General features: G+C 37.0%; 1 protein-coding gene across 2 annotated transcripts in view; it reads left to right on the top strand.

Moving 5' to 3' along the window:
• Window positions 1–19,416, top strand: part of KIAA0825 (KIAA0825 ortholog) — a 446,146-nt gene that overhangs the window by 203,350 nt on the left and 223,380 nt on the right. For both annotated transcript variants that reach the window (XM_064274127.1, XM_023547725.2), the window contains exons 16-18: window positions 1,223–1,447; window positions 12,660–13,068; window positions 17,579–17,738. In XM_064274127.1, the coding sequence (XP_064130197.1) occupies window positions 1,223–1,447; window positions 12,660–13,068; window positions 17,579–17,738 (794 nt within the window). The remainder of the gene's footprint in view (window positions 1–1,222; window positions 1,448–12,659; window positions 13,069–17,578; window positions 17,739–19,416) is intronic.

Here is a 19,416-nt window from a genome sequence, read left to right as displayed (position 1 = left end):
AGGCTTCTTTATGCCATTCAATGAATTCAGGTCTTGAAGCATCGTTAAAGAGACAGACAGCTACATCCTCCACTATTCCCAAATAGAGTAGTAGCTTGCCTGATGATGGTGCTATGTTAAACAATTAAACTCTTAATGTTTGACATTATCAAGATATCCTTCCCTATGTTGGTTTTAACAGTAGAATTAGTAATTTAAGAAATATCACCTGGAAATTTGAGGAAAAGCACACAGGTTTCTTTTGTTTGTTTTGATTGGAGTGATAGTCCCAGGACTTTCTAATCATATTAAATAGCAAGCAAGCAAACAAAAAACACTTTTATTCCATTTATCACATAAGTAATACAGATTCATTGTGGGTAATACATACTATCAGAAATAAGGCAGGAAGAAAGGAAGAAAGGCAGGAAGGAATGAAGGAAAGAACAAAGAAAAGATGTTAGAGGAAGAAAAGAGAAAAGTCACCTGCAATCCCGTTATTCATTGATAATCACCGTTAAATTGTAGACTACTTTAATATATGTGTGTACAGATACATATTTTAATAAAAATATTATGCTATCATACACTTTTCTAATCTCTTTTTTGAAACTAAGTAATATAGCTAATTACAACAACCGATTATTGGGCATTTATATTATTTCCAATTTTTCTTTATATATTTCGCATAATTGTAATTAACTCCTTAGAATGAAGTCCTAGAGAGGGAATACCCAAAAAAGTTTTAAAAAACTGTTGCCACTGAGTCAATTCTGACTTACAGCAACCCTATAGGACAGGGTAGAATTACCCCATAGGATTTCCAAGGGATGGTTGGTGGATTCAAACTGTCGGCCTTTTGGCTAGTAGTCGAGCTCTTAACCACTGTGCCACCAGGGCTCCAGAGAAGGAATAAGTGGGTCATGTAAGTAAAATTTTAAAGCTTTTGATATTATTGCCAAGTTGCTAAGACAGTCATACAATTTATATTCCTACCAGCAGAACCCAAAACTACCAGCAAATACTGTTTTTCACTGTCACTTTGTCAGTTCTTGGAGAATCAAGAAGAAACATTTTTTCAAATACGTATGAGCTGTTTATCAGTAATGTGATTTCTAGGTTAAAAGCAGTTCTACATTCCTATAACTTTACACTAAATAATTGTGAAACTGAATTACCAGTCGAATAAAGCACAATTGCTTGCCAGATTCTGCTAACCATAATATGCCTTCTGATTTTAAAGCCTCCACATGCATGGAGTCCGAGATAGAGGTCATGCGGTGCCTGAGACTGGCACTGACGGATGCCATCAAGGACACCGTAAAGCAGATAATATCTGTGATGAGCTCTGGGAGAAACCGGGAGACAAACATAAACAAGCACAGTGTTCCTGAATGTTTGCTTAAGAACATTCCAGATGAATGGAATTATATTCCAGAAGAAACCAAAAGGAGAGAATCAAGCAAAGGTAAGGTTCCTTAATTGCTTTTCTTTAAGAAAACACCCCCAGAATAAGCAATTTCCTAAGGTATGCGATCAAGTAAAACTCTAAAAAACATGTAAGAATGGGACACTATATTAATCTTCTTTCACCAAGTATATTTGGAACCCTTCATTTTCTTTACTGTGAGCCACTACATCGAGGAAACTGGACATGAAAATGACTCAAATGGCCATCTTCTGTATCTAACCACCAGTTCAGAATTTTCTTTGATATTCTGTGTTCATGTTAGTATTCACGGATTAGTCACATGATTTTGACAAATTTCCTTTTAAATCTATTGGGTAATCTAAAATTCGTGCTCTTGAGAAGATTGCTCTGATATTCAGTTTAATTATTCTTTCCTTTAAGTTTTTCCCCTGCAACCACCAATTATTACTTCTTTTCCTCCTTGTTAACACACCTACATGTGCAGCTTTTAGGTCAAAAATAGCACCCCATTTAGTAACTACATCTATTTTTCTGACAGGGTATTTTTTTCCCCCACTACCTATGGTTCTGAATTCAGTACATTGTTCTTATTTTGGGCGGTACACCTACCAAGTGTATTTAAGAACCATCAGTTACACATACTATTCATTTATTTTATTAAGTTTCTTCTTAAATGGTTTCTTCCTACCTAGATGTTTCTACTTTCCCAAGACTCCTTTGAATACATATTATGCATTTGTATTCATGAATATTCTTTAGGAATTTTAAGATAAAAATTTTCCCTTTTATATTCGTCTTTGAAGAAGGATTTTTTTTTTTTTTTCACTATCTCTAAGGAAGTTTTTCAACACTAAAATACTCCAGCTGAACCTCCTAAAGTCAGTTGAAGAGACTAGCCTTTCATTCTTCTTCTTGGAGATCCTAATAATGTGGCTCTTATCCAGCGACCTTATATTACAAACCCAAATCAATTATCTTTCTGTGACCCTTCATAGTAATGCGTTAGTTCTGTCCAAGCCCTATTAAACTGCCTTTGAATCTAGTAAACCCATTTAATTGAAAGTGGAAAATGTCAGCTTTTCATTAGTTAAGTTCCTCCCTGTCTAGGAGTTTTGCCATTTCTCCTTCATCCTAGTTTTTGGATATTTCATACATCTTGAACAATTCAAGAGGCATGATCTATAATTAACATATCATGTGATATGAGTAGCACTGTTTTACTTGTGCAGCCCTGGTGGCACAGTGGTTAAGAACTTGGCTGCTAAATGAAAAGATAGTAGGTTGAATCCACCAGCCTTTCCTTGGAAACCCTATGGGGCTGTTCTACTCTGTCCTATAGAGTTGCTATGAGTTGGAATCAATCTCGACAGCAATGGGTTTGTTTTTTTTGGGCAGGAGGGGGCGAGGTAATTTTACTTGTGGCCTTCAAATCCATCTGTTTGTGAATACTTTTGTTTTTGCAAGCCTTTTGGAATTCCTCTATAGCATTTCAAAGAGATTCTTCTCTTGTTCTAAAAAGTGCTCACTTTCTAGATGCCAGTTGTTAGGGTTTCCTTATTGTATAATAGCTTTTATCAAATTATCACTCAGGGTAGAAGGATAACATACAGACAGCCACAAAGAGTTCCAGACCACGTGAATATATAAAAGAATATGGTGGAAAAAAGTTACTCAATACCACATTTTCTGTTTCTGGTGGTGATAACAATAGAAGAAGGCCGTCCATCTTCATTCACACCCTCGAAAATGCATCAGGGACTTTTAGACTAGCACCTCTCAATCTTTTCTTCTTCACTGCAATATAACCCACTGCTATTGAGTCACTTTAGACTCATAGTGACCCTATAGGACAGAGTAGGGCTTCTGCATAGGGTTTCCAAGGAATGGCCGATGGGTTTGAACTGCCGAACTTTTGGTTAGCAGCCAAGCTCGTAACAACTACACCCCCAGGGCTCCAGTACACTACAATATACAAGACAGCTGAACATTAAGTCATTATTCATTTCTTTATTCATTGAATCGATTTTTTACAGAGTGAGCATTTACTACATATCAGGCAATGTGTTGAGGCAGGGGATATACTGTACATATCTCCTTTTGGTGCTTGAAGTCTAGTATAATTGTGTTCAAATGCATGCAAACATTTCAGGGGATGTACAAGACAATTCTTTAGTGTGTAAGAAGAAGGAAAGAAATTAAAGTTTACTAAAATTTTATGTGGAGATTGTCACTATAACCTCCCTTGGCCTGCAAGTGAGCCAGTCTTGTGCTGGGGACAATAGGTGAGGAAGCTCAAGGGAAGAGCAAGGCTCCACAATGTTGGGGTGGGGCAGCAGTGGTAACCTCACTCCATTACTGTTAATCATATTGTATAAAATTTAAATTGTCCTTGACCTTAACAACTGCAGGCTAAACCAAATATGGGGCACGCTAAGAAAAAAAGTGACCAAGTAAAGAAACTCACATTTATTTTCTTTCTTGGTATGAGCTCTTCCTTAGTCATATTAAGAGGTAAAACAATGATGATCTAACAGATTTGGACCAAAAAAAAAGAAAGAAAGAAAGGTATGGGAAAACCATTTGAAATATGGCTTCCCATACATTATCATTAACAGTGACTCTTCTCCTAAGTGAGTTTTTTGCCTTTAGGTATTATCCCACGGCCTTCGAGTCAATTCTGACTTATAGCGACGAAACAGGACAGAGTAGAACTGCCCCATAGGGTTTCCAAGACTGTAAATCTTCTCCATCAGAGTGGCTGATGGGTTTGAATCGACAACTTTTCAGTTAGCAGCCAAATGCCTTAACCACTGTGCCATGAGGGCTCCTTTAGATATTTGTTGTTATTAGGTCCCAACGAGTCAATTTCAACTCATAGCCACCTATGTACAACAGGATGAAATGGTGCCCGGTCCTGCTCCCTCCTCATAATCATTGTTATGCTTGAGCTCATTGTTGCAGACACTGTGTCAATCCATCTCACTGAGGGTTTCCTCTTTTTTGCTGACACTCTGCTTTACCAAGAATGATGTCCTTATCCAGGCACTGGTCCCTTCTGGTAACATGTCCAAAATATGGGAGATGAAATCTTGTCATCCTTGCTTCTAAGGAGCACTCTGGCTGTACTTCTTTTGAGACAGATTTGTTCGTTTTTCTGGCAGTCCATGGTACATTCAGTATCCTTCGCCAACACCATAATTCAAAGACATCAATTCTTCTTTAGTCTTCCTTATTCATTGTCCAGCTTTTGCATGCATATGAGGCAATTGACACCACTGTGACTTGGGTCAGGCACAACTTAGTCCTTAAGCTGAACTTTGATTTTAACACTTTAAATGGCCTTTTGCACCAGATTTACTCAGTGCAATGCATTGTTTGATTTCTTGACCACTGCTTCCATGGGCACTGATTATGGATCCAAGTAAAATGAAATCCTCAACAATATCAATATTTTCTCTGTTTATCATGAAATTGCTTATTGGTCCAGTTGTGAGAACTTTTGTTTTCTTTATGTTGAGGTGTAATACATACTGAAGACTGTGGTCTTTGATCTTCATTGTGCTTCAAGTCCTTTTCACTTTCAGCAAGCAAGGTTGTGTCACCTGCATAATATAGGTTGTTAATGAGTCTTCTTCCAATTCTGATGCTCTTTATTCTTGTTCATATAGTCCAAATTTGTGGATTATTTGCTCAGCATACAGATTGAGTAAGTATGGTGAAAGGATACAACCCCGATGCACATCTTTCCTGACTTTGAACCATGCAGTATCCCCAGTTCAAAGGGCTACCTCTTGATCTATGTACAGACTCCTCATAAGCACAGTAAAGTGTTCTGGAATTCTCATTCTTTGCAATGTTATCCAAAATTTGTTATGATCCACACAGTCGAATGCCTTTGCATAGTCAGTAAAACAAAGGTAAACATCTTTCTGGTGTTCGCTGCTTTCAGCCAGGATCGATCTGACATTAGCAATGATATCCCTCCTTCCTTGTCCTCTTCTGAATCCAGCTTGAATTTCAGGCAGTTCCCTGTCAATGTACTGCTGTAACTGCCTTTGAATGATCTTCAACAAAATTTTGCTTGTGTGAAATTAATGATATTGTTTGATAATTTCTGCATTATGTTGGATCACCTTTCTTTGGAATAGGCACAAATATTGATCTCTTCCAGTTCGTTGGCCAAGTAAATGTCTTCCAAATTTCTTGGCATAGAAGAGTGAGTACCTCCAGCAGTGCATCTGTTCATTGAAACATCTCAATTGGTATTCTGTCAGTTCCTAGGGCCTTGTTGTGCCAGTGTCTTCAGTGCAGCTTGGACTTCTTACTTTAGTACCATCAATTCTTGACCATATACTTCCTCCTGGAATGGTTGAACGTTGACCAGTTCTTTTTGGTACCGTGACTCTGTGTATTCCTTCCATCTTCTTTTGATGCTTCCTGTGTCGTTCAATATTTTGCCCATAGAATCCTAAGAGATAGCAACTTGAGATTTGAATTTTTTTTTTTTTTTTTCAGTTCTTTCAACATGAGAAATGCCAAGAGTGTTCCTCCATTTATGTTTTCTTCAGGTCTGTTCATGTGTCATTATCATACTTTGTCTTTTTGAGCCACCCTTTGAAATCTTCTGTTCAGCTCTTTTACTTCATTTCTTTCTTTTGCTTTAGCTACTCTACATTCAAGAGCAAGTTTCAGAGTTTCTTCTGATATCCATTTTGGTCTGTTCTTTCTTTCCTGGCTTTTTAATGACCTCTTGCTTTTTTCATGTATGATGTCCTTGATGTCATTCCACAGCTCATCTGGTCTTTGTTCGTTAGTGTTAAGTGTATCAAATATATTCTTGAGATGGTCTCTAAATTCAGGTGGGATATACTAAGGGTCGTACTTTGGCTCTCTTGGACTTGTTCTGATTTTCTTGAGCTTCAGCTTGAACTTGCATATGAGCAATTGATGGTCTGTTCTGCAGTTGGCCCATGGTCTTGTTCTGATTGATGTGGAGTTTTTCCATTGTCTCTTTCCACAGACGTAGCTGATTTGATTCCTGTGTATTCCATTTGGCAAGGTCCATGTGTATAGTCACCGTTTGTGTTGTTCAAACAGGTATTTGCAATGAGCAAGCCGTTGGTCTTGCAAAATTCTATCATGTGATCTCTGGTGTCATTTCTGTCACCAATTCCATATTTTCCAAATACTGATCTTTCTTCTTTGTTTCCAACTTTCACATTCCATTCACCAGTAATTATCAATGCATCTAGATTGCATGTTTGATCAGTTTTAGGCTATAGAAGTTGGTAAAAACCTTCAGTTTCTGCATCTTTGGCCTCAGTGGTTGGCGTATAAATTTGGCGAGTACCTGTATTGGCTGGTCTTCCTCATATGTGTATGGATATTATGCTATCAATGACAGCCTTAACCTTCAGGATAGTTCTTGAAATGTTCTTTTTAACAATGAATGCAACACCCCATTCCTCTTCAAGTCATCATTCCCAGTATAGTAGACCATATGATTGTCTGATTCAAAATAGCCAATACCAGTCCCTTTCAGCTCACTAATGCCTAGGATATCAATCTTTATAAGCTCCGTTTCATTTTTGACAACTTCCAGTTTTCTTAGATTCATACTTCATACATTCTATGTTCTGATTATTAATGGATGTTTGCAGCTATTCTCATTTTGACTTGTGACACATCAGCAAATGAAGGTCCTGAAAGCTAGACTCCATCCATATCATTAAGGTCAACTCTACTTTGAGGAGGCAGCTCCTCCCCAGTCGTATTTTGAGTGCCTTCCAACCTGAGGGGCTCATCTTCTGGCACTGTATCAGACAATGTTCCACTGCCGTTCATAAGACTTTCACTGGCTTAAATTTTTCAGAAGTAGACCACCAGGTCTTTTTTCCTAGTCTTAGCCTGGAAGCTCAGCTGAAACCTGTCTGCCATGGATGACCCTGCTGGTATTTGAAATACCAATGGCATATCTTCCAGCACCACAGCAACAGGCAAAGCACCACAGTATGAGAAATTGACATATGCATGGGCCTTTAGATATTAGCTAAAGCTAAATTTGAAGTATTCTTGATTAGCAAGAAATTTCAAAATTAAATATCCAGAATATGAAGACAAACCTTTGTAATGTTTTTCAGCAACGTGTTAAGTCAAATTATATTTAATTGAGTACTTTACAAAATTTGTCTAAACAATAATAAATGTTTAGAGGCCCTTTTTAAAGAACTCTCACTTAGGGAGAGACAAATAGCCACTACCATAAGGTAACATTTGTCCTTCCTGCCACAGTGAAAATGGCAGAAATAATAAATGGAAAACACTTTGGTGATAAACTAAATTGTATTCTTTATTTCTTTGTCAGTAAAAGTAAACACTGTTATGAAGAAAACATTGAAGATTAAATAAATAAATATTAAAATAAATTATGCTGTGGAGGAGATTTACCATACAGTTGGATGAAAGTTCAGATGTTTATAACATAGTTCAGCTTAGGTATTTGCTCCATTGTGTTACAAAGAGCAAATACAAAAAGAGCTAGTTGTTTTGTTTTGTTTTTGTACAGCAATTAAATGAAAATATACCACAGAAGATATTTTCTCAAACAGTAAATTACTTTTTTAATAAAAAGAATGCTTTATGGGGAAATTGTTGAAGTAATTGATTTAACTGAAACAGTAGATTCTGGAGAGAGGTAATAGAGGTAGGGCTGCAAAGAAAATGTATTCATAGTATTGTTCACATGCAAATTTTAAGAAAGAAATTGATGGCAGAAATACACAAAGTGTTAGAAACCATCAAGGTAATTTGTTTTATAAAAACAGAAATATTAGTTTTATAAAAACCAGTGTTAGCTGTAAAAATATCATATCTGCACACTTAAGAACTTGTAAATAGAATTTTTAACATAATTTGAAATATTCAAAATAAGGAGTTTCATTGATTCTTGGACCTTTTTCTTAGAAATATAAAAATGCAATATTTTTCAATTTATTTGCAAGAGCCAATTGACCTCATGAAAGATGGACATTTACTACTCAAATTTCAACAACAGCCTTGCATAGTTGGAGGTTGAGTCTGAAAAACAAGTGCCATGATTTAGTAACACAGCTAATGATAAATATACTTGTTCTGTGTGGCTTTGTGTATCTTGTTAACTGATATTTTACCTATGCCAGCCATTAAAACCAATAATTAAAATGCACTAAGCTTAAGCTTGGGTTTTTTTTTAGCTTAGAACCTTGTCTTTTAATCCTGTATCATAAAGTGTTAAGCCCAGATCTTAAAAGCAATAAAGTAATATAGCATACTGAATCAAATTATCCTCACTAAACAATTTTGATATTTTTATCACTAATACTAAAATAAACTAAAAATTAATTTTAAAACATCATTTTGTCTTTATCTCATTCTTTGTAAATGTCCTTTTTACATATTTTATAATGCAAAAATGTATTAGTACAGCAGTACATGTATGGAGGAGCCATAGTGGCACAATGATTAAATGCTTGGCTGCTAACCAAAAGGTTAGGGGTTTGAACCCACCAGCCGCTCTACAGGAGAAAGATGTGGCAATCTGCTTCCCTAAAGATTACAGCCTTGGAAACCCTATGGGGCAGTTCTACTCAGTCCTATAGGGTCGCCAGGAGTCGGAATCAACTCGACAGCAATGGGTTTGATTTTGTTGTTTTAGTACATGTATTATAGTATGTCTATTCTAAGACATACATTTTTATTCTCACTTTATCATCTTTGAAACTGGGAATGAATCTTAAAATATGGCATATTATAATCACTTTTGGCTTAAACAGAGTCAATTTATTTAAATAAAGACAGAAAAATGAGTGTGTGACATTCTTAAAGGATCTCTCCCCGGTGTGTTATAAACATCACCATAGACTTCAGAGCCCCTGCCATTAGTAGGATGGATTTATTACTGTGTCATCAGCCTAAAGGTCCTGACTGGAATTTGCCTTAGGCTTTAATTGGTAATTCAGTATCCAAAATATGTAGTAATTGGGGATTTTTTTACCTGGTGTCCTCAGATTTTATAAAATATCAGAAGCACAGGTTTGAAGAGAATTGATCATCTCTATCTTATATCTACTTAGATTGTCAATTGTTTACTCAAGACCTGTGGTTAAGCCCTCTTTAGGATAGAAAGGAATACAAGATGTAATCTTTTATGTCAAGTACCTGACAGTAGAATAAGGAATATGAAACATAAAGAACCATAAATCATCTAAAATAACTTAAGAACACAGAGAAGAGAGGTCACAAGAGAGCTTCTTAATTTGCTTTATCTATATCACACATGTTCGTTTGAATAAAAAGAAAACATTTATCAAAGAACTATTTTTGCATGGTACTAAACTAGGTGCTTTCACATTCATTATCTTATTTAATACAACGGTCTCATAAGATCATTCAAATTTGTGTTGGATCCAATTTATATAAAATTATGAAGACTGTTCCAGTTAATCTTTAAAATGATTCTTATGTTGCTATTAATTTCTGAGGCGTCACTAGACTAGACATGTGTTTTCCAAGAGCTTTGCAGTTTCTTAGAGTTAAGGGACTGTGTTAAATGTTACAAATATCTTGAAATTTTTTCGCATTGTTTTATTATTATTTTTGTTGAGTCAAAGCAGTAAAGAATGTTTTATTGAAGACCTCAAAGCTATCTCCTTTGGCTCCTCACTCAGTTTCAATGTTCAAATTCAATTATGTATATATTATATCAAAACACTGTGTCTGGCTTTGTGGGATACTCCAAGAGCTAAGACTTTTTTTTTTTTCCATGCTCTTAATGAGCTTTTAGTCTAGTTGTAGAGACAACTCATGAAGTCATAAATAACGATATAACAATAATAGATAATAATACAAAAGATGACACAGCATGGCACAGAATGGAATTAATTGCCAAAATAGTACTATGGATAATATATTCAAATAAATTCAGAAGAGGGGAAGGGACTTTGAACTAAGAGTTGAAGAGTTTGTGTGGACTATGAAGAGATAGGGCATTCAACGAGGGAGTAATGAGATATTCAGAAGCCTAAGTAAGGCATTTGACATGGGAGTAACGAGATATTCAGAAGTCTAAAAGTAAAGAGGATAAAGCATGTTGAAAGACTCAAAGAGAAGGTTCACAGAAACAGGCTAAGGTTGACTATGGGGTGTTTTGAGGGTAAGGGTACACAGACGAATCTCATTAACAGTGGAAAGCAGCTCAAACAACTGTAGCAGAACAATTGGATAATAAAAGTCATAGTATATGAATTTGGCTAATCCATAGCCTGGGTTAGGAGGATGAGTTACAAGAGTACTGCTACAGCAGTATAAGTACTGCTATGAGCAAGGACTTGAACTAGTTCTATAACCATGGTCCCAGGGAATAGGAAAGGGTGTCAGAGATGAAGGGGTGGGAAGATTTATCAGTGCTGGTAGTTGCTGTGTTATGAGGGATAGGAAGGGAGGAAGGAAGGGTAAGGAAAAAAGAAAGGGAGGGAGCAAGAGAGGTGAAGAAAGGAAGGAAGCGAAAAAGATGGAAGAAGGGAGGGAGAAAAGCAAGAAGGAAGGGAAAATCAGGAGGGCCAAGCCAGTTTGGAGGAAGACAATGAATTTAGTTTTAGTTATACTGAGTTAATGGTGAGTAGGACAGAAAAGTGGGAGTGCCTAACAGAGACCTGGACTAAGGATTCTGGAGTCATTTAAAAGAGTGGTTCTCAACAAAGGGCATTTTTGCCCTCCGTGGAACATTTTGCAATGTCTGGAGACATTTTTGGTTGCCACAACTGAGGGAAGCTATTGATATCTAGTGGGTGGAGGCCAGGGACGATATTAAATATCCTACAATGCAGAGGACAGCTCCTCACTTCCAACAAAGAATTGTGTACCCTAAAATGTCAATAGTGTTGAGGTTAAACCCTAGAAAGGGAGAATTAGTAAATCTATCATAGAAATAGTACCAAGTAAGGAGAACAAAAAGCATTAGTGAAAAGTGGAACCAGCATGCATCACAAAGAAGCCAAGAGGACCAATGGAGGTAAACATGAGCCAGTTTATTGAACAAGTATTTACTGAACAACTATTATATGTCAGATACTGAGTGTTGGAGATACAGCAGTGCCCTTATGGATCTTAAATTCTAATGGAGGGTGACAGATAATGAACAAATAAAGGAGAAAATCATTAGATCATGCTAAGTACTATAATAAAGGCAACAAAATAGGATTCCATAATAGAGATCAGCTGTGGCACAGTAGTTAAGCACTCAGCTGCTAACTGAAAAGTGGCCAGTTTGAACTCACCAGGTGTTCAAGGGAGACAGATGTGGCAGTCTGCTACCATAAAGATTACAACCTTGGTTCTTGGATCAGGTGGACACTTGAGACTATGTTGGCATCTCCTGCCTGGAGGGGAGATGAGAGGGTGGAGGGGGTTAGAAGCTGGGAAAATGGACACGAAAAGAGAGAGTGGAGGGAGAGAGCAGGCTATCTCATTAGGGGGAGAGTAATTGGGAGTGTGTAGCAAGATGTCTATGGGTTTTTGTGTGAAAGACTGACTTGATTTGTAAGCTTTCACTTAAAGCACAATAAAAATTATTTAAAAAAAAAAAAAGATTACAGCCTTGGAAACCCTATGGTGCAGTTCTACCCTGCCTTATGGGGTCACTATGAGATGGAATCGACTTATTGGCAGTGGAGTTAGTGGGAGGCTAGGATAGGAATGGTGTGAAAGGACTGCTTTCAATGAGATGGCCAGGAAAACTCTCTGAAGAAGTGACATTTGGACTAAGAACTAAAAGTAAAGAAGGAACCAGTCCCTGAGGAGAGTAGTGGTGATTCTCTCTCATGGATTCCAAGGGAAGAGGAGAGAGGCTTGAGGGGGTCAGAAGTATCAAAGGCTGCGAAGAGCCAACATTTGTCATCTAGGAGAACATTTGGGCCCTTCAAAGCTGCTGTTTTAATGGATAAAAATATTAATAGTAATTCGGAATGTTCTAATCTTCACTTGTCGGAGAAAAAAGAAAAAGTCTTGGCATTGCTTAGACTTGGATTTAGGGAATGTCAGGCAGTGCTGCAGGGGACTCTAGTAGAGTTCTGTCAGAAGACGTCAAGCACTTGCTCTTCTTGACAATTTTCTCCACAAAAAATTAGACGTCCCCACACAATACTCAAAACAACCCAGCGATAGAACGCAAATGCTAATATTAATCATACCTTTTCTTTCTTTTCTTCCCCAGGCTTCACAAGGCTTGCTGCTCAGGCGGTATCTATTGTAATCAGCAAGTTACCTACAGTGATTGCATGTTTGCCTCCCCCAATTAAATACTTCTTTTTTCTGTCTGAGAGAAAAATGTCAAAAAACTTTGTTGAATTGAAGAAAGCTGGCCTGCTTGTCTGGAACTTGATTGTAATTATATGTCGGATATTTGAGGATGGAAACACTGTGGAACTTTTAACAGGTGCCTCCCTTGACAGATGGTGTAAAGAGAAACTCAGTTTAATCTGTGTGTGTTTAGAAAGCATCATGAGAGAGCAGACAAGTAACCCTAATCAAGTGACCCGGAAGGTCATACAGAGCATTGAGCAGCAAAAGCCCAACTGGATTGAACGCCAATTGTTGAAAGCAAGGAAATTGAGCACTGAATGGTAAGGCGATGTTTTTCTTCCACTGAATTTCATCAAATACATTCACAATAAGAAATTTACCTATAAACAACCACAATAACAAAATGTTGTCAGATGGGCAGCCATGGTCATTTAGCTAATTTCATGGGAACTTAGTTTAACTATAAAAAAAGATAAGTATTCCATTGAAAACTGGGTTTTTAGAAGTTCCTTGTCTTAGTAAAATTTGAGCCCAGCTGATACACTGCAACATTACACTTGTTTAGTCACCATCTTCAAGTTTCTGATTAAAAGGATGGTAGTCAAGCCCAGGAGAATTTAGTTTCAGTGCACAAACAGGTATCTAGTGGATAGCTTGGAGCATTTTATAAACGGATTGGGCATGGAGATTATATTAAGAAGGAATTAATGGATATAAAAGGCTTTTTATTGCTTTCTGTGTACCTATTGTCAAAAAGGTACACATTTTTCATCTAGTAATTTAAGAATCCCAGAGGGCAACTGGGGCATATCACACTCAAGCTATAAACACACCCAGCTGTTTCTGTATGAAAATGTCAGCCTTCTCCTAGGTTTGTCACCAAGAGCCGAGTGATTTGTGGTGTTGCCAAGATTTTTAAGGGTCCCTGATAGATTTAAATATTCTCCTGTCTTCATATTAGTCTTCAGGTATAGAATTGCATGATATTGATAAAGGAATTCAGTTCAGATGTTCTGGATTACAAAGTCAGTCTTTTTCTACAGCACCCCCACACAATGTCCCCATTCTTTTAAAATGTATTCATGCATACTAGCAAATACGAGCACAGCTTTCTGCCTGAAACCACGTGAAATATGGTTACTTTTGCCAGTACATGATAGTGATAAAGAGCTCAGGCTTTGGAATCAGACGGACAAGTGCAAATACTCTGTAGGTGAATTATGCAAGTTATGGAGTCTCTCATAGCCTCAGTTTCAGTGATGGTACCAGGCTTGTAACAGTTGTTTCGAAAATTAAATGAGTTAACATCCATAAAGCGTTTAGCATCAAGCTTAGCAGTAGTAAGCATTTATTTATTGTTATTGTTGTGTAAAGTCGAGTAGATTCCAACTCATAGCGAACCTATAGAACAGAGTATAACTGTCCCCATAGGGTTTCCTAGGCTGTAATCTTTACGCGGGAGCCCTAGTGGCACAGTGGTTAAGAACTCAGGCTGCTAACCAAAAGTTCGAATCCACCAGCTGCTCCATGGAAACCACATAGGGCAGCTCTCCTCTGCCCTATAGAGTTGCTATGAGTCAGAATCAACTCAACAGCAATGGGAAAAATGTTTATGGGAAAAATTGCTAGGTCTTTTCTCCGGCAGTGCCACTGGTGGGTTCAAGCCGCTGACCTTTCGGCTAGCTGCTGAGCACTTAACCACTGTGCCACCAGAGCTTTTGTTACTTCTAACTATTAAAATACAGTGTACTTACTGGTTGGTATTATAATAACTAACAATCTTGTTAATATCAATGTATGAGACTTCATATTAATCCAAATGGGGAAGAGTAGGTAATCATGATTTTCCTGGTCATGACTCACTGACTTCTAGAAATTGACTTGTGGGTGCCCCATGAGTAGGAGTAACAATAGCAGTCAGGCAAATGCTTAGTAACATTGACAGTGACCTTCTTAATCTTTACATTTGCATTACAATGCCAATTTATAGGCTTTAATCCAATGACTAAAAGATTAAGGCCAGATGTCATCATCCATGGCAGTGGTTGTAAAAAGGAGAGGAAAAAAAAAAGAGTAAAAATAGTGGATCTGATTATAGTTACAAAATTAGATTTTTGCTATTGCTGATGTAGGAGCCCCTCTTTCAAATAAGATCAATTTAAAGCAATGTCTAAGTAACACACCTAGAGCTGCATACAGCAATCTGCAAGTAAAGCTTTTCCGTGATAGTTTATTTTATTCGAATTTCTATGAACAGTACCAACACATCTGGTATCCTATAGTAGGAAGTTATTAGCTAATGTTTGGCTGATTAACAATGAGCTAAAAGATGATTTAGCTCTCTTTTGCAACATGCATCAAAAATGAAGAATAGCTGATTTTTTTTTTTAATGTTTTACAGCCCTCAAAGATTCTGAATATTTTTTAACTAGCATAATGCTATATCTTAATTTCTCGAGTGATATCTACACACAAAAATGCAGATTTAAAGTTATTTATTGCATTTATTTGAAAAAAGTTAAAATTGGCTTAAGAACTTACTTTAGATAGCAGTCTCTCCCAGGTTTCTGGCACTATAGGATGTTTCCTATTGACTTTCGATCTCAAATTGATTATCTGACATACAAGTGAACTTCCACCTCTTCCTCACAAGTCAATGGTCATTTGGTATACAGATCCCACCATAAGGAAACAATGTATTTTAAGCCATGATGGCTATGGAGGTGGAGGGTTGCCTTGACTTTACCATAATTTTTTTTTTTTTAAGTATGGGAATGTAAGCACTTGAACTAAAATCGCTCTTCTGTTAAGATAATTAAATCTTAACTCTCCATCAAGATTATCTTAGAACTACATGATATCATTTAGCTAGATTTCTTTCACTTGCATCCAGATTTGACTTTGATTTTATGGAAATTGTGAAAATAACTGCAGTGGAAAAGGTGGCAGCTGTAAGCCTTGCCTGTCTTTCATACTGCCTGAAAACATTACTATTCATTAAAATAACCTTCACTTTGTAGTAACACTCAAGCTGTAAACAGTCAACTTCGATTCTGGAGAACACACAGCCCAAAAAGTAAAGAAATGTCTGTCTTTGCAAAGTAATTTGTCGAGTTGAAGATTATTGTTTTTCATCATGGTGACCCTGACTTGGTTGGCTGGGTGCATATACAGATTAAGATTAATGCAGTTATTCCTTGGCTAAGGTCTGCCTCTTTCAGGGCACATTCTCCCTAATGACATGATTGATAGGCAGCCCCAAATCCAGAGAGGAACTCATTAATCATAGCATTGACTGAATCCAATCATTTGCTTCACCTGCACAGTGATGGACAGGAAAGGATACAATTCAGGGGCTGACACTGAGACACTCCTTTGTCAGAGGGCCTCAACTTTTTCAATGTCAGTCTCTAAACAACCTGACAAGGAATTTTGCTTGCAACCTGTGTGCAGCTTCAAAAAGATATTTTTTGCAAACTTTTTTTTTTTTGTCATAACAAGGTTTTTAAAGATTTACTCTACGTAATGAATCCTTCTCAGACGGAGTAGGATTTGCTTTAATTTTTAGCAAGGCTTATATAATCTTAAAGTTCCTTTTTTTTTTTTTTTGAGAAGGATGTTTTGAACTACATGTGGAAGCAATATCAAAGTTAACGTCCAGCAGCTGCGTATCATTTGGTTCAGTCTTCAGGTCAGCGGCACTGACTCTTAGCAGAACTAATTTTATAATCATGGCAAAAATGTCAGTAATGAACTGCAGTATACAGCTGATTACACCACAGTAAATTTCATTTCATCTGGCAAACAGTGGAAAACCACGAGTTTTCTTAAGAATACTTAAATTGCAAAGCCTAACATGATCCCAATAGCAATTGCGATAAGAAAATTCGTGTGGAATGTATATGATGGAAGTTGAATACCATGATGGGGGGGGGGGGTCTGGTATAGTTTAAGAATTGTTTTTTTTTGTTTTTTTAATTGTTGTCATCCATTACTACCACATAAGTTACTTTTAAAATTAGTAGGAAACTTACGGCTCGTTAGAAGTGTTTCGGAAATATAACTTGTATATTCTTGGTGTAGTGATAAAAACCCACTGCCGTGGAGTCGATTGTGACTCATAGCGACCCTACAGGACAGAGTAGAACTGCCCCATAGAGTAGTGATAGTAGACCCTTTTTCTGGAAGAATCATCAGGGTAGTAACTTTTGCTAAGTACCTGTTACAGAGAAGAAACAGGAGGGGGGACATACATTTTTTAAAAAGGCAACAAGTATCAAGAGGCCAATTTAAAATACCCAGTGGTAAGCTCACTGCTGTGAAGCACCCAGCCTATATTTAGCATAATGGGCTCCCCCTTTTGACACTTTAATTAGTCTTTAATGTGTTCTTGATAGGTGTAAGGAGGCATCTACAAAAGACGGAATACCAAAGCTATTTCTGGCATCAAAGATACTTTTTATCCTCAAAGAGAAAATACAAATTATTTCTTACGTGTTCTCAAAAAGAAATGTTTTGTTTTCATCCAATGATTATAGCAATTTCAACAATTGCAGTAATGGGAAAATGTTTTATAGATAGGAGTATAAATGCAATAAAGAAATGTTTTAAACGAAACTATTCAATTTTCAAAAATGCTTTCAGGTGCTTAATTCTAAGGCACCGTTGATGCAAGCAGCAGCGGCTTGGGAAGGGCTGAGCCTATCTGAGCAAAATCTTTATGGGTACTTTGAATATGAGATTTACACTGGCTCTCCACACTCAACCTCTGATTATTTTCCATCTTTACAAGTCTTCACTACTAATATTCATGTGCTTTCTTTGTATTAGTGCATTTATGACAATAGAGAAAAGCACTGCTTTAGAAGAAGGAGATATTGCTCGTGAACTGACTGAGCAGAAAATAAACACGATGGTCCTGGATATCTGCCACAAACCAGGTGGCAGCGAGTACCTGAGGCAAATTTATCACATCTTGCGGCTCAATGAGGTAGGGAAACGGCCTTTTTACCGAGCAATTAGGTGTGTACTGGCCTGAGGCAGCGTCTGCTGGCAGCTAAGGGTTAGTCAAGGAGGTGATAATACTTCTTAAAGTCAATACCAAACTCAATATTGCATTATTAATAGAATCTATTCAGCCCTGGCTGTTCTGCATTTGTTCAGAAAAAGCTTCCCTGAAACAATGTAGGTTTCATTTATATGATTTAAACAATAATACGACTGATAAACTCCGTTCAGTCCTGAGTTGTATAGACTGGAGGGGTGTTTTGGAAAGTGTGTTTTGACCATTTAGCTGATGTTAAAATCTGGTGTTTGTGAAATGGAGAATTTTCTGAAGAGAGATGTAGCATTTCTCCCGGAGACGTCAGACTGGTGTTGGTGAAGTTGGAGATTTCTTACATAATGAAAAAACTTCAGAAGAATATTGAACAGTATTCAGGAGCAACTAGATTAACCCAAGAAAATTCATTAATGCACGGACACTGGTTAGAACCAATGTTACGCTTGTCCACCTCTCTGCTGGGTTAAGCCTCTGACCTTGCGTGTTTCTGGCTGTCTTAGCAAAAATGCAAAATAGTTACTTGAAATGATATAAGTTTGCAGGCTTAATCAGATTTAAAATGATCATATGTACCTGAGTTAGAGTGTGGCATGTCTAATTATGTTTATATTTGCAAACACATGAATGTATTTTGGGGGATAATAAAAATTTGTAATATGAATAATGTGAGGATGTAGTTTTTTTTTTGTTGTTGTTGTTCTCAATAAACCAAACCAAAAACATATTGCCATCCACTCAATTCTGACTCATAGCAACCCTATGAGGTAGGCCTTAAAAACTATAAATTTCCAAGGAGTGAATTCAATTCTACCACAGCATTTTATTACTCAGTTATATAAATGTTTTCCCCACTATTATCTATCTGAACATTGCTTCTAGTAAATCTTATTTCCTGGCTTTCATAGAGCTAATCAAACAGTCTATAAACAGGTATTTATTGACATTACAATGTATTCAATGATAACCTGAGAGGAATGTGAGGAATTTGTAGCTGTGAGAAATGACCCTGTTTTCAATGTGCTAGAGCTCCATCTGTTATTGTTAGGAAGTAATATTTTAATACAAACTAGTCACTCTTGCTAATGATCCCTCATATCTTGTTTGGGTTTTCTGTTTGGAGAACTCAGGAAGTGGCCCTGGCTAACTGAAAGTCCCCCATTGCAAAGTCATTTCCACCCTTTGTATGTCCACCTGGCCACTCAAATTGGACAAAGTAACTCTCGTAACTACTAAGGAACAGATATATCTGATTACCCTTGGGTCTTTAGTTAGGTGGCATTACAATAGTTTGGAGGATAGTAGTGGCTGGTATAGTCTGCTAAACTGATAGAATAGTCATAGTTTTAAAAGATAATAATCACTAATACTGAGAATAAAGCAAAACCAACAAAAATTAAGTTGAACCGTTATTGGCCACCAGCCATCTGCTATATTCTGGGAATCTAAAGTCTATTCTTACCCTCATAGAACTCATGTACCTCTAAGGCAGTGGTTATCAACAGGTGTGCTGTGAGATCTGATATCACTCCACTGCTGAACAGTTTCTGAACCACCACATTCTAATCAATTAACCTCAACTAAAAAAACAAGCCCGTTGCTATCAAGT

The sequence above is a fragment of the Loxodonta africana genome, chromosome 2 (assembly GCF_030014295.1).
Source record: "Loxodonta africana isolate mLoxAfr1 chromosome 2, mLoxAfr1.hap2, whole genome shotgun sequence".
NCBI lineage: Eukaryota > Metazoa > Chordata > Mammalia > Proboscidea > Elephantidae > Loxodonta > Loxodonta africana.
This window is presented reverse-complemented; position numbering and strand designations above follow the sequence as displayed.